The sequence below is a fragment of the Mus caroli genome, chromosome 11 (assembly GCF_900094665.2).
Source record: "Mus caroli chromosome 11, CAROLI_EIJ_v1.1, whole genome shotgun sequence".
In the NCBI taxonomy this organism is placed as follows: Eukaryota; Metazoa; Chordata; class Mammalia; order Rodentia; family Muridae; genus Mus; species Mus caroli.
In genome coordinates this window covers 101,987,642-102,002,840 of record NC_034580.1, presented here as the reverse complement: position 1 = coordinate 102,002,840, position 15,199 = coordinate 101,987,642, and the positions used below count along the sequence as shown (strand labels likewise).

Genomic DNA, 15,199 nt, shown 5'->3' with positions numbered 1-15,199 from the left:
TTTTAAACATGGAAGAGCACTCCCCTTAACCTCCAGGGAACTAAAATTTCTAAAGGCAGGAAATACTCTGGGAGGGTATATCTGCAGGCCACAGATAAAACAAAGTCCTAAAGTCTTATAATTTCTTTGTAACTCTGAACAGTTGGTAGACAAAGTTAAATGAGAAGAGGTTAGCTAACAGGAATACCGACAGGGAGAATGTCCTGGACAAATTTTCATCAAGCGTATATACTTAGATACTACAGCCATTACACAGAGCACTAGACATCCATTAGACTTTGTGGGACCCTATCCATCCACTCTTCTTTGAAGGCCACCTTACCCAGGAAACATGATGATAAGTGACACTGGACATGAGATGATTTCATCAACACATCAATTTAAATGATAACAAAAATAGGAAATGTTTTTCTAAAGCAGCATATGACTCTCAATAAAAAGACACTCTCAAATACCCAAGCCAATAATGAGAAACAATAAAATCATTGAGCAGTGCTCTTAAAATGTTATGTGATAGCCGGGCGTGGTGGCGCACATCTTTAATCCCAGCACTCGGGAGGCAGAGCAGGTGGATTTCTGAGTTCGAGGCCAGCCTGGTCTACAAAGTAAGTTTCAGGACAGCCAGGGCTATACAGAGAAACCCTGTCTCAAAAAACCAAAACCAAAACCAAAAAAAAAAAAAAAAATGTTATGTGAAAATTACTTTTTTTTTCCTCAGTATACAGAAGACCTCCCAACTTATAGATCATGATCTGATCTGCCAAATAATCAGTAAAAGCAAAAGAATTACATGAATATAGATTTCATAATAAAGGAAAAATTTATTCTTATTTTTCATGGATGAAATGCTATGCCAAGAACTCCAGCTCTTGGACCCATACTGGCTGCTATATATCATTAACTATTTAACAGAAGTGTGAAAGGGACCAAAGCATTCAAGCCTAGTATTACAGTAACCTTAGCTTCTCATATATTCCTCATTTAAAAACCTTCCCCAATAAATTAAGTTAAGCTCTACCAGAGCCTCACGTACCTGCCTGTTTGGGTGACCTGTGTCCTTGTTCTTCATGGTCTCATATCCAGACACCCGGGTTCGTCGGCTCATCCCGAGGGCCACCAGGTCCTTCATGATCGAGTCTAATGCCTCTTGTTCATCTGCATTTAAAGAGAGCATGTGGGCTTAAGATACTTCAATACAGACCAATAAAGCACTATTTCCACAAATTATACGACTAATCTTCCAGGGAGTAAAATGACATACCCTGAGCCAGATGTGGTAGCACATGCCTAAATGCCCACACTTAAGAGGCAGAGGCAGAGGATCACTGTACTCCAAGTATGCAGCCAGCCAGGGACTACAGCAAGATGGTTTCAAAAGAACAAGACAGACACTGTAACTACAGTCACTTAATGGTTAAAAAGATAAATAAGGTCAAGCTAAAGCAATCTGAATTTTAAAGTTTTCTTAACAGTCCTCCAGATTTCTGGAAATGCACTGATTGGGTCTGAGGAAATAGTTTATTCAATGCCAGAAAGCTTCAACCACGGAAACCCTGCGAAGTTGGAGTAAGGAACAGCATAGCACAATACAGTTGGCTACTGAGTGGGAATATAAATTCAGCAAGCTCATCAGGGCTAGGATTGGTCCCAAACCTAGTCTTCCTTCCTTCCATCCATCCATTCATCCTTCCTTCCTTCCTTCTTTCCTTCTTTTTTTTTTTTAAGGCAGGGGCTCACTATGTATGTAGCTCAGGCTAGCCCAGAATATGACATCCTCTTGTCTTAGCAGCCTAAGTGCGATTTTTACAGGATTGGTAACTATACCCAGCCAGACTTACTCTTTTTATTTTTTAAAGTTTTATTTATTTATTATATGTAAGTACAGTGCATCTGTCTTCAGACACTCCAGAAAAGAGCGTCATATCTCGTTACAGATGGTTGTGAGCCACCATATGGTTGCTGGGATTTGAACTCATGACCTTCAGAAGAGCAGTTGGTGCTCTTACCCCGCTGAGCCATCTCACCAGCCCTACTCTTAAAGCACTATGTGTACAAGAGGACATCTTAAAGGACCTCAGGTAGCTGCTTTGAACAGTTGTTTTACATGGCTTCTTTAAATATGCTTCTAATTACAAAGTTTACAGGCAGGTTGGCTTCTGATAGGGAGGTCAGAGGGTAGTTCTCCTGGCCAGAGCAATTCATCACCCTCAACTCACTGGCTTTACTGTAATCCCTGTCTGGAACACTGTGGAATACTAGTGTTCTCACCCTCTGAAGACAGACTGTTCAAATCCAGAACACAAACCAGCCCGATCTCAAGCTTTAAAACTCTCCCAGAGATCGTTGCCATTCAAATAACATTTAAAGGTTGAAAATAAGTGTATCCGTTGATCTGGAAGAGAACATGAGGGTAAACTGTCACACTCCCCAAATGACTCACTTGGGAACTTAGGACACACCTTTTAAAAAAGCAAGTTAAAAAAAAAAATCTCCACCCAAAGAAAGTACCCATCTTCTGCCCTTTATTCTTGTCCCTTATAATATTAATACTCCAGAGGAAGGAAAACACAGCATGATTCTGGTCTCTTCTCCAACTCCACCTGCCTCTTACCTCTTCCTAGAATACCTCGGAACAGACATAGGAAAAACATAGAAAAAAACATAGAGAAAAATACCTATAGAGATATTTTTGACTGTTCAGAAAAGTAAAATTAAATTTAAAACCTGCAAGAAGAAAAGGAGTAGTTTCCCATATAATTCTACTTTAAAATATATACAAAAATTATAGGTCCAGAACAGTGGTCCATGCTCTTTAACCCAAGTACTGAGGAGGCTGAAGCAGGAGGTTCTTAACTTGGACACCAACCTGGACAACACAGCAAGACCCTGTCTAGAAAGAAAAAGAAAAAGAAAAAAAAAAAAAAAAGAGAAGGGAGGATGTGTTACATATATAATTCTAGTACTCAAAAGATTAGAAACTTTCAATAAAATAACAAATGAGGATATAGGCCCTTCCTTGACTATTTTATACTTTTTTTCTAGCAATTTCTCTATTGGCTCTTTGGCTCTTTAGAGAAAGAGAATATGATGTAGGAAAAGTAGAGCTATCGAGAATTTGCTTGTTCTATTGTTTTTAATCTAATAAACAAACAAAAAAGCCAGTCATGTGGCACACACCCATCACTCAGAAGCTGAGGCAGGTGGATCTTTGTGACTTCAAGGCCAGCCTGGTCTATATAGTTCTAGGTCATCCAGAGCAACAGAGTAAGACACCATCTCAAAAAAAAAAAAAAAAAAAAAAAAAGGAAGAAAAAGTTTTTAAGGGCTAGAGAGATGGCTCAGTGTTAAGAACAATGGTTGTTCAATACCCTTTTCTGGCCTCCTTCAGGAGCAAGTCAAGCAAGAGATGCACAGATATACATGAGAGCAAAACACTGAGGTGGAAACTTCTAATTTCTTTGGAAAGTCAGTTATATCAAATAATGTTTTGCTGTGGCACACAGGTGAAAGGATGGATGGGGGACTAAAGGAGAGGTTGAACCCTTAATAAAGTAGGTTGAGAAAAATGTATTCCTACAAAGCACCAATACACATAAAATAAAATTAAGAACAAAAAAAAAGCTGGGCGTGCTAGTGCACGCCTTTAATTCCAGCACTTGGGAGGCAGAGGCAGGCGGATTTCTGAGTTCATGGCCACCCTGGTCTACAAAGTGAGTTCTAGGACAGCCAGGGCTATACAGAGAAACCCTGTCTCGAAAAAACAAAAGAAAAAAAAAGCTGGGCGCGCTAGTGCGCGCCTTTAATCCCAGCACTCAGGAGGCAGAGGCAGGCGGATTTCTGAGTTTGAGGCCAGCCTGGTCTACAGAGTGAGTTCCAGGATAGTCAGGGCTATACAGAGAAACCCTGTCTCCAAAAACCAAAACCAAAAACCAAAAAACCAAACAAACAAAAAAGAACAAAACAAAAACAAGAACAAAGGCTGGTGTATACATGTGCAAGGCCCTGGATTTAATTCCTAGCAACACACACACACACACACACACACACTCACACTGGCACTCGCACACATGCGTGCACCCTAAAGGATAGTATGTAAACTGGCTTAAATGTGACAAACACATAAATTGCCTTATATTATTAAATATACTACCTATAACAATTCATCAGGATCAATATAAGATAAGATTAGTACTAGATAAATGTTGTCTGAGAAGCATCCAGTAAAAATATTAAGAGCTTACTACATGTATGGAGATTCGGGAGGATTGGGTTTTGGGGGCTTTGGGAGGTAATTTTGGTTCACTTTGGAGACAGTGTAGCCCTGAGTGGACTGGAACTTGCTATGTAGACAAAACTGGCCTCACAAAGGTCCATTTGTCTCCATGTCCCACGTCTAACATGCATGAAGTTTTTAGTATCAATGTTACCACTGGAAGTATTAAGAATTTCAGTGTTAAGTATTCAGTGGTAGCAAGTATCTCAGTACTTGCCCAGCATGTACAAGGCCCTACTTTCAATGTCTAGGAGAGAGGGGAAAGGGAATTAGAATTTGCTATTATAAGGGTTGGTTTATCAGGTTGACAAATTTTTCTTCCAGGAAGCTAACCCATGTTCAGTGTTATTTGGTGCTCCTAGTACTAACAAGATACTAGGAGAATGGTTTGACATTCTTGCCTGAAATCTAGGACAGCTGATATAAGTGTGGCGGAGGTTTTATGAGTTGAAATTTTATGAGGACAAACATAAAACTAGAAGCAGTGACATTTTTCAGTGATGCTTCCAAGTACAGACATAGATGAAGACAAGAAGCGAACTGAGTGTCTCTTTTAGGCACTGCTTCCTGGACTCAGATTTTTAACTCAATTAAAATTATCAGCATTCCCTCAACATGAAATCCCATAAAAGCAATTCTTAAAAAACGAGAGCCTTCTTAGAAGACAGCAGTCAAGAATATGAACTTTTAGTCAGAAACATCTGAGTTTAAGGAGTCCCTAAATCATGTGTTTTCCCTAAATCTCAATTTCCTCATTTGCAAAATGAGGAAATAAAGCATCATTTTAGAGAATTACTGAGATAGAGAGACGTGAAGATAGAAGAAAACTTACAAATTACTTTTCATGGTACTTAGTAACGCTTTAAAAATGCTAGCTGTTACTGTCATCAATATGAAAAGGTCAGTGGAAAAAGACAGGAAGGGCTATTTAGTCTACCCTAGGGTTTAATTCATTCCTGAATTTTTATTAATGATTAACAACCATTTGCTCAACATTTATCATGCATTATACATTAGAAAGCTTTTTTAAAAGGATTTATTTTATATATTTCAGTGCATGCATACCTGCCTGGTGCCCACAGAGGCAAGAATGAGGCAGTGGATGCCCTAAACTGGAGTTATAGGTGGTTCTAAGTAAGCCAACAGGTGGGTACTGGGAACTGAACCCAAGTCCTTCATAAGAGCAGCCAGTGCTCTTAGCTGCTGAGTTGTCTCTCTAGTCCTACTTTAAAACATTTAAAAAGTAACCAGGAATGGTGAAGCCCAACTTTTATCCCAGCACTTAGAAGGCAGAGGCAGAAAATCTCTTAGTTAGAGGCTAGCCAGATCTAGTGAGCTCCAGGGCAGCTAAAACTACATAGTAAGACCCTTGTCTCATGAAAAGCAAAAAAGAGAAAAATTTAAAAGCTACTTCAGAATGTATAAACTCTTGGAGTAAAAACATAAACAAGCTGGGAGTGGTGGCACATACCTTTAATCCTAGCAATGGGAGGCAAGGGAAGGGTAAATAAACATCGAGTTTGTGAATCTAGTTTAGTCTCCATAAACAGTTCTAGGCTAGCCAGGGCTACACAGTTAAGACCTTGTCTCAAAAACAAATAAATTAATTTCTGAAAAGAATAAATATACAAATACAATGTAATTTTAAAAAGTAGAAGTAGGTTGAAGAGACAGGGATAGTGAACACACACCTGTAATCCCAGCTCTTAGGAGGCTTAAGGCAATAGTATCACAAGTATGAGACCAGCCTGGGCTATATAGTGAGACCCCATCTCAAAATAAATAAATAAACACACACAGAGACACACAGACACACACACACACAAACACAACTAAACCAGGTATGATGGCACATGCCTCTAAATTCAGCTGTAGGAAGTCTGAAGCAGGAAAATCACAAGTTCAAGGCCTAGTCTCACAAAAACAAAGTAAACTGATTTGGACAATATACAAACCATCATACATAAATACAAATGTATGAAAATATTTTAAAGAGGGGAGTAGCAAGAACTGTATATATAGATGGTTTTATATAATCATTAACAGAATAAATAGTAATTAACAGAATAAATATTCTTTCAGAAGAGCAAGCTATTTCAGCCATGGAGAAAAAAAAGTAAAGAAAGAATTTATCAAATTCTATCAAATTTTATCAAATAAGGGATAAAAAAGAAATAAAGAAAATCAGATCTTGATCAATATGCTACCAGTAAAGCATAAAAACATAAAAAGGAAGAAAATACTTGAAATTTAAAAATTAGGGTCATTTGTTGTGGCATGTCTACAATCCTAGTTTGAGAGGTAAAAACAGCAGAAGTTTAAGGATATTCTTAGCTATATGGAGAGATCCAGGCCAGCTACGAATAAATGAGAATGTGTTTCAGACAGACAGACAAACAAACAAACATGGGGTTGAAGATGCTAACTGGGTGAAGGTCCTTGCTGTCAAGACTGACCACTTGAGTTGGATCTCTAGGAACCACAGAAAGGAAGGTGAGAGTCAACTGCCAGAAGCTGTTTTCTAACCCTCTACATACATGCCACCATGACCTAGGTATCCTGCCCCTACCCCACCCCACAAAAACACACACACAAAATGAGTAAATACATGTTATTTATAAAGAAATTTAGTAATCTAGGAAGGGTATGATGTGTATTCACAGAAAACAAGAAACCTGTGAACCAAGGATCAGAGAGGTCGGCCGTACAATAGAAGCACAGGTTGGCAAGAGGGGTTAGCAGGGAAAAGTGCTTTGCCATCAAGCCTGACAAACTGAGTTTGATTCCTGAAACCCACATGGTGGTAGGCAAGAAGTGACCCCTATTCAAACAATACTTTGAGCTACACACACACACACACTGTGGCATACATGAGCATGTACCTGGTGCACACAGAAAAAGAGAGGGGGAGGGGAGGGAAACAGAGGCTCCTAAGAAACCATAAGAAAGCAGGTACTTCGTACTTGTACTTCTTCTTCTCTTATTTCTGACTTATGGTGTGGAGCAATATACCCTCCTCCTTTCTAGCCCCAGTAGGAAGTTACTTTTCCACACTGAACTTTATCTGAAGGGTTTTTAAGGGAAGTCCCTTTTATGAGTTTTCTTGGTTAGCCCAGAAGTTACAGGAAGCACCATGTCTTATAATAAACATTGTCATCCTACAGATATCTATTTACTATGCCAAACAATCTCTTTTCCACATTTACAAATCCCCAAAGTAATATTTTGTTGGTCGCAGTTTTTTAAGACAAGGTGGCCCTGGCTGTCCTGGAACTTGCTATTCAGACCAGGTTTACCACCTGCCTTTCTCCCAAGTGCTGGAATTAAAGGAGTGCTCTGCCACACCCAGTCTAAAGTAATATTTCAATTTTTGTCTTCACTTAAGTAATGATGTTATTTCTTCATCTTGCCAAGGCTCTGTCTTAGCTCTGCCAGGTCATCTGATCATCCTGCTCCACTCAAGAGTCTGTGCTCCAGAGTCCCTCAGTCAGATTTTACTTTCTCTTCATGACATTTCATGTATTTCCACTGCCTCTACGCTGACCATATTCAGACAAAAAAAATTTTTTTCCATTATATTTTTATTGATTGTTTGGGAATCTGACAGCATGCACCCCATCACACTTACTTCCCAGTCCTCCCAGGTCTGGCCTCCTCACTGGCAAAAGCAATTTACAGTAAGTATGCACAACCAAACCCCATCTTCGATCCAAAAAAAATTTCTTCTTCAAGAACAAGGGTGAGAGACTCAGCCTTTAAAATCTCTTGCCATGCAAGCCTAATGCTTAGATCCACAGTGGAAGAAAAGTGACTCACAAAGGCTGTCCTTTAACCTCCACATGTTGGTGCACACACACACTCACACAGATAGACACACACTTTAAAAAAACATGGTTCAGCCAAGCACAGTGCATACCTGTTCATCTCGGCACTCAGGAAATGGAGGCAAGAAAATCGCGAGTTCATGGGCAAGTTTAGTTTGAGCCCAGTGTAGGCCACATGAGACCCAGTTTAAAAACACACACACACACACACACCAGACAATGGTTGAAGCCAAGAGTGGTGACTCACTTATGTAACCCTACCAACTAGGAAGCAGAGGCAGGCAGATCTCTGAATTCCAAGCTAGGCTGCTCTACACAGTGAGCTGTAGGCCAGCCAGCTACAGGTTGAGACCCTGTCTCAACTCTTCCTCAAAATTTTAAAGATAATGAAAACTTTTAAAAGTACAGTATTTGATTTTTTTTTTTTAATTTAAAAGTTAAATATAGCCAGGCGTGGTGGTGCACACCTTTAATCCCAGCACTTGGGAGGCAGAGGCAGGAGGATTTCTGAGTTCGAGGCCAGCCTGGTCTACAGAGTGAGTTCCAGGATAGCCAGGGCTATACAGAGAAACCCTGTCTCAAACCCCCCCCCCCAAAAAAAGTTAAATGTATATTGTTCTATTACTAGGAGATATAACAATCTACCAAAGTTAATGGTTCAAATGCATATTACAAAGTAAAGCACTGCTTGCTAGTAAGAATCAGTAGAATCACCACTTTACACCATTTGTGTGTATGCATTTGCAGGTCTTGTACATGTGCCTGTGTAAGTCAAAGGTTGATATCAGGCATCTTCCTGTACATCTCTCCAAATTTTGGGGAACAGGATCTCTCACTGAACCTGAAACTCATCTAGGATGGCTAGCCAGCAGGCACCAGGACTCCTCCTAAAGACCTGCCCAGGCACAAGTCACCACACCTGGCTTTTCACATAGGTAACGGGTTTAAACCTCAAGTCTTCACACTTGCATAGCAAGCACCTTACTAAGCTAATGCCAGCCCTTTGTCATTATATTTTAATACTTGGTGAAACTAACTTAAAAGACTAGAGACTATATTATACTACATGTGTGTTTTGTGTGTGTGTGTCCCAACACATACAGAATGTTCTCTTCTTGTGAACAATTGCACACCATCATTTTTTATTTTTCATTTATTTATCCTTAATTTTTTGTGCATTTGTGGGTGTGCACATGAGGGGCCCACCTGTGCATATACATGTGGAGAGCAGAACAAGACTTCAGATGACTTTGATGTTCTTTACCTCTCTGTCTTAAAATGGGGGTCTCTCACTGAACTGGAAGTACACTGTTTCAGCTACGCTGGTTAGCCAAACAGGGAGGTCTCAAGAGCTCTCATGCCTTCTCCCCCAATGCTGGGGTTACAGGTTAAAGCCATTCCTAGCTTTTAATACAGATGCCAGAGACTTAAACTCAGGTCTTTATGCTTGCTGGGCAAGCACTCTTACTCACTAAACTGTCTTTTCCACTCCCAACTATCATTTAAAAAAATATCAAAAGTCAGGGCTGGGAGAGATGGCTCAGCAGTTAAGAGCTCTGGCTGTTCTTCCAGAGAACAGAGGCTTAATTCCCAGCACCCACACGCCAGCTCACAACAGTGTGTTACTCTAGTTTCATGGGATCTGACATCCCCTTCCAGACTGAGGGCTCCAGGCCCACGTGTAGTATGTACACACACACACACACACACACACACACACACACACACGCAGGTAAAACATATTACACATTAAAAGAAATAATTTAATACTACATCAAAATTCTACACATGAGACATGTATGGATGCCCTGAGATCAGAAATCAGGAGCAGGAGAGGTCATTCAGTGGGTAAGAGCTTGTCCCACTTTTCTAAAGGACCTGAGCTCAGCTCCTAGCACCCTCACCCTCATCAGGCAGCTCACAACTTCCTGCAACTCCAGCTTTGATAGATCTCTCTTTTGACATTCACACAAACACATGCATATAAATAAAAATAAATCTTAAAAAAAAACTGTCTTCAGACACAACAGAAGAGGATATCGAATCCCATTACATATGGTTGTAAGCCATCATGTAGTTGCTGGGAATTGAGCTCAGGACCTCTGGAAGAGCAGTCAGTGTTCTTAACCACTGAGCCATCTCTCCAGCCCCATAAAAATAAACCCTAAAGAAGAAGGAGGAGGAGGAGGAGAAGGAGAAAAAGAACAAGAAAAGAAAAATCAAAATCTACTCATGATATAGGCATGTTAATTTATTAAACTGTGATTCAAGATTTTCTCAAAACAGTTGTTAATCATGCTGAGCTTACTACAGTCTAGACATATTGAGACTGTTCTTAGGTGCTCCCAAAAGCCTTGGAACCATAGAAACTCAGACCTAGTTCTGTAAGTTATAATTATTACAATTCAAACCAAGTTGTCAACACAGAACCAACCATCTTTAATCCTGTATTCAGTTCCCTAGATTCCTGTAATATTTCCAAGTCCTTACCCATTTTTAATACATTCCCCTAAGCTTCAAGTTATATTTAGAAAAAGAACAAATAAACAAGAACAAATAAGTCCCAGGAATTATTAACAGCATTACTATAATTACTGGAGGAAATTCTAGTATGTCCAAGAAAAAAAAAATTTTCAATAGTCACACAGTTTCAAAGCCAAAAAACTAAACAAAGATTTCCCACTCTTTACAAGGATAAGTTGCAGCATCCACTAGACTTTTGCTGAGGCTAACAGACAATATAAAATCTGACCTGTTTTTACTAATAAGTCAAGTTGTCAAACAGGCTTCAGTCTGGAGCATAGAACCACTCAGGAAAATATGACTATGAATTAAAGTATCTGCAGAGCAGAGATGCAAATTAGTTTTAGTCCTCCAGTCACTGGCCTGGAGCTTAAATGTAATGAAAATATTAAGAAATCAGATTCTTCTTTATTAAATGTTTGAGTTTGTTTGTTTATTAGGTTCTGGGGAAACAGGAATTACAATAAATTTAAGGACAGCCTGGTCTACACAGCAAGTTCCAGGGTAGCTAGGACTACACAAGAAGACTCTCAGAACAACAACAACAACAAACAAAACAAAACAAAAACAAAAACAAAAAAGGAAGAAAGAAAGAGCTAGAGAGATGGCTCAGAAGTTAAGAAGACATACAGGGTGATCTTCCAGACAACTTGGGTTCAATTCCCAGCACACACATAGCAGCTCAAAACTGCCTGTAGCTCACACCCTCACACAGGCATACATGCAAGCAAAACACCAAATGCAGATGAAATAAAAATAAATAATTTTTTTAATGTGAGAGAAAGACAGAGAGAGGAAAGCAAAGGTATTTAAGAGAATGCTAGGGACGGAGCTCAGTGACAGATGCCTACCTAGAGTTCACAAGGCTTAGGTTTGATGCCCAGCACTGGAAACAAAAATACATTTAAAAAGTGACATGGGCTCAAATAAGAAGACACCATGCTCCCTGTTCTTTTTCCTTTGGGACTTTACCCACGGAGTTTCTTTCCTCCCAGCAAGGCCTTTCCACATGTTCATACACTAGCTGAAAACATCTTCAAATTTGAAAACAGGCTCTCATCTATTTTCATACTAGCTAATGAGACGTTGCCGTCATTATTGGATACTCACACACTGGTTTTACAACCAGAGTGTTCCATGTGAGGTCTGTATATCCTCAAGGGTCTCACACTCCCCTTTGCGACTTAAGGCTCACACACCGGGCAAGAAGGAAAGTGTATTAAGACTATTACAATATAGGTCCATAATTCAAAAATCTAGCTTAAAGTCTGTAGCAGTAGGTAAATGTGGAGAAACACGGAAGGATAAAAAGAGTCCTGTTCCCCAATAATATATAAGGAAATATGTGCCCCATATAATAAACATTCCATAAACATTAATTGGAATATATTGTATTATACATGTGAATAAATAAATGTTGAAATGTAAATCCTTACTAGTTTCCTTTTGTGTCTCTCAGATGAGAGTTCTATAGAAAAAAAAATCTGAAATATAGCACGGAAAGGGAATAGAAAACCCAGCAAGTGAACAAATCCTTCCCATACTGTATGAGGGGCAGTGTGATAAAGAACAAAGCAATGAACTTAAAGCCAGAGTAAGGAGTTCCACCACAATCGAGTATCTGGCCAATGTGCTACTGCACCCACAAAACCTCCTACAAAAATGACTTGACCTTGCTTTAGGGCAAAACAAACATTAACATTTCATCTTATGGAGCACTCACACAAGCAATGAATACTTCTGCAAAGGAGACTTTCACTAAATTTCACCCTTTTCTGACTTAGAATACTACATATTTTTGCAAAACCTGATTGAGACCAGGAACATGAGCATCACAACTGGGGAAGCAAAATATATTTAAAATGTCACACATTCCTTAGCTAAGTCCAAGACTTTTTGATAAAGTACCAAAATTATGCAAAATATATATAAATCAGCTCAAATATTTTGTAGAAGACATTAAAAAACTTTTCTTAGATTACATCTTCACAGGAGAATTACAAATACTGACAAAAAGGAAATGATTTCATAGTGATCCTTTTATGTACCGAATGCCTCTTTCAAAAAGTTACATAGTTGCAGGGGTAGCGCAGGATAAATATAAGAGCCGGGTTTTTCCAAAAGTAGGGTTTGAGTTATAACCCTCAGCGCTCAAGGATTCTTAACTTCCAGTAACCTGCGAGGAGCGCAGCTCGCATTTCTCAAGCCTGCTATTGCTAACAGGGATCCGCGTCGAATAGCGTCGCAGTGGATGCCCCCGCATACCCTCCCCCCCGTCCCCCTCCCCCGCGCAGGGGAGCGCACGGAGCTCCAGAGCAAAGCCCCGGGAACTCACAGGCCAGCCTGTGTGAGCAAAGGGAAGGAAATGACACAGGCAGGAAAAAAAAAAAAAAAAAAAGCAAATCAAGGAAAAGACACAACAGCAGCTGGGCCTGCACCAGGCTCCAGCCCCGGCCCCACACTGAGCTCCGGCTCCCCCACCCTCAAGCTCGCGCGCCAGCTCGCTGGGGACCAGAGTGGGCCGCCCGACGGAGCACGGGCCTCGGTCCCGCAGACCCCTCCCCGGGATGCGCCGGCCGCATGCCCGGAAAGAGAGCTGCCGAGTGGGTTTGGCCGGTAGAGCACCCCAGGAGGGTCCTGGTAGCCAGAACGGCGACCAGATCGAGGCACCGCGGAGAGGCGAGCGGTCCGCGATCCTCAGCCCCGGGCCCGGCGAACTGTCCATGCCTTGTCAGGCAGCGGCCCAGGGTCCTCCTCCCCTCAGCCTGGGGCGGGGCGTCGCGAAGCAGCGCGGGCACAGGCCGGGGCGGTGGCGGTACTCACCCATGGTGGCGATGGCGGAGGCGGCGGTGGCGGCTACAGCCCAGAAGTGTCACCTCCGCAGCCGGGGCTGCATGCCGGGGGAGCGGGCGGCGGGGACGGCAGCGGGCCTGGCTCCGCGCGGGGGCCGTGGGCTGCGCTCGGGGCCCCCGCCGCCTCCCCAGGCTCCGGCTCCGGCCGCGGCCGGGCGCTGTGGCATGAGCAGGGTGGCCCGCTACATCCCCGGCGCTCCCAGGCTCGGCCCAACCCGGCCTCGGCGGCGCCACTCGGCCGGCCCGCCTGCGAGTCCTGAAGTCCAGAAGTCGCTCCGACCGGCCACTGTTCTCCACCTCAGGAACGCTCCGAAAAACAAACCGCTGGGCGCGCAGCAAGCCTTGCAGCCTGTCACTCATGCCAGCATCTGCCAATCGCATGCAGCCGCTGGGCCTTGGCACTACCCCCACTCTCATTACCAGCCAATAACCAGGAGGACGTCAGATACTCCCGCCTCCTCCTCCCCGCTCTCTCCCAACGCCCTCACTCTCATCCGCCAGCTAATCACGACGGACCAATCCCGCCTACTCTCACAGGATGCCAATGGGCGAAGTCAAGGCGATTTCCGAGGGCTGGCTAGAGCCTGCCAATCACTGAGACAGCGCCCGTCCTCTCGCGCCTAGCCAATCACGGAGAGAGCGCTGAGTACCCACCGCGGAGTGTCGCTAGCTGGCGCTCTCGGCCTCTCTGGCCAAGGTGTGGGCTGCTCCAATCACTGCTCCGGCTTGAGGCTCCGCCCACAACCCTCTGCTCAGTTGCGGAACCCTCGGCGGGCGCGCGGGCTGGCGCGGTTCCCCTCAGCGGCTACCCGGGCCTGGGGCCTTATAAGTCGTCTTCTGTAGAGGCCCTCAGAAAACGACAACCTTCGGCCCTATGGTTGTCGGTTGTCGGCGACCTCGAGGTGCTGAGGTGTCCGGCCCCTGCTGGGGCGAAGTGTCTGGCGCGGAATGGGCGGGGAAGGTTTGACTCGGTGCTTTCAGGCTACTTGAGCTGCGCGATCCCCTGAGTAGCCCAGGGCTCTCCGTGGGGGTTTACAGGCAGGGGCATGGTCTTGTTACTTCTCTCTTACCCCTGGGTCTCAGACCTCCGAGGCCACACCTGATCCGCCGTCTTCAAAGGCTAGGGTAGTGCTGGAATGTGGGTCCCCACATTCTGGGTTCTGCTAGAGTTGCTTTTGGACAACAGTTTTGCTCTTAGAATTATAAAAGCGAGACACGTTTTTAAAAGAAAACTTAAAAGTGCAGGAAAACAGAAAGAAAAGCCCTACCCTGAAGATAGTTTTATCTATTTCCTACCTAGATATGCAACGTTAGACAAAAAAATAACTTCATATTGTTTTCTGGTGTGCTTACACTTTTGTGCTTCCTGTGCCACTAAATATTGTCTCAAAACAATTGTACTGGCTGTGTGATCTTTCAAAAGAGCATTGTGATTGACTTCTTCAACCTCCATTGTTTCAATAATTCATACACCCAGTCTTTAGATTCCAACTCTACCACAGTTAGAGTGGCTTCCCTTTCTCTGGAGACTGTTCGAGTGACATATTTCAGATTCCAGAAAAATCTGGTGCCATTTTCAGTTGTCATTTAGAAACACTTACCTTAGGAGGTGGCTTTGGAGTATCAGATCTCTTAAGGAGTGTCTTATGCAATCCTTTTTCTTCATCCCCACTCTCAACCCCATACTACTAACTTTATTCTCTCTCTCTCTCTCTCTCTCTCTCTCT

At 42.6% G+C, this 15,199-nt stretch overlaps 1 protein-coding gene across 1 annotated transcript in view; it reads right to left on the bottom strand.

Annotated features, from left to right (window-relative positions):
- Positions 1-13,798, bottom strand: part of Map3k3 (mitogen-activated protein kinase kinase kinase 3) — a 68,975-nt gene extending 55,177 nt beyond the window's left edge. The window contains exons 1-2 of the mRNA XM_021177855.2: positions 13,444-13,798; positions 1,034-1,155 (exon numbers count right to left, since the gene is read on the bottom strand). Of these exons, the coding sequence (XP_021033514.1) occupies positions 1,034-1,155; positions 13,444-13,447 (126 nt within the window). The 5' untranslated portion in view covers positions 13,448-13,798. The remainder of the gene's footprint in view (positions 1-1,033; positions 1,156-13,443) is intronic.
- Positions 13,799-15,199: the final 1,401 nt, after the last annotated feature.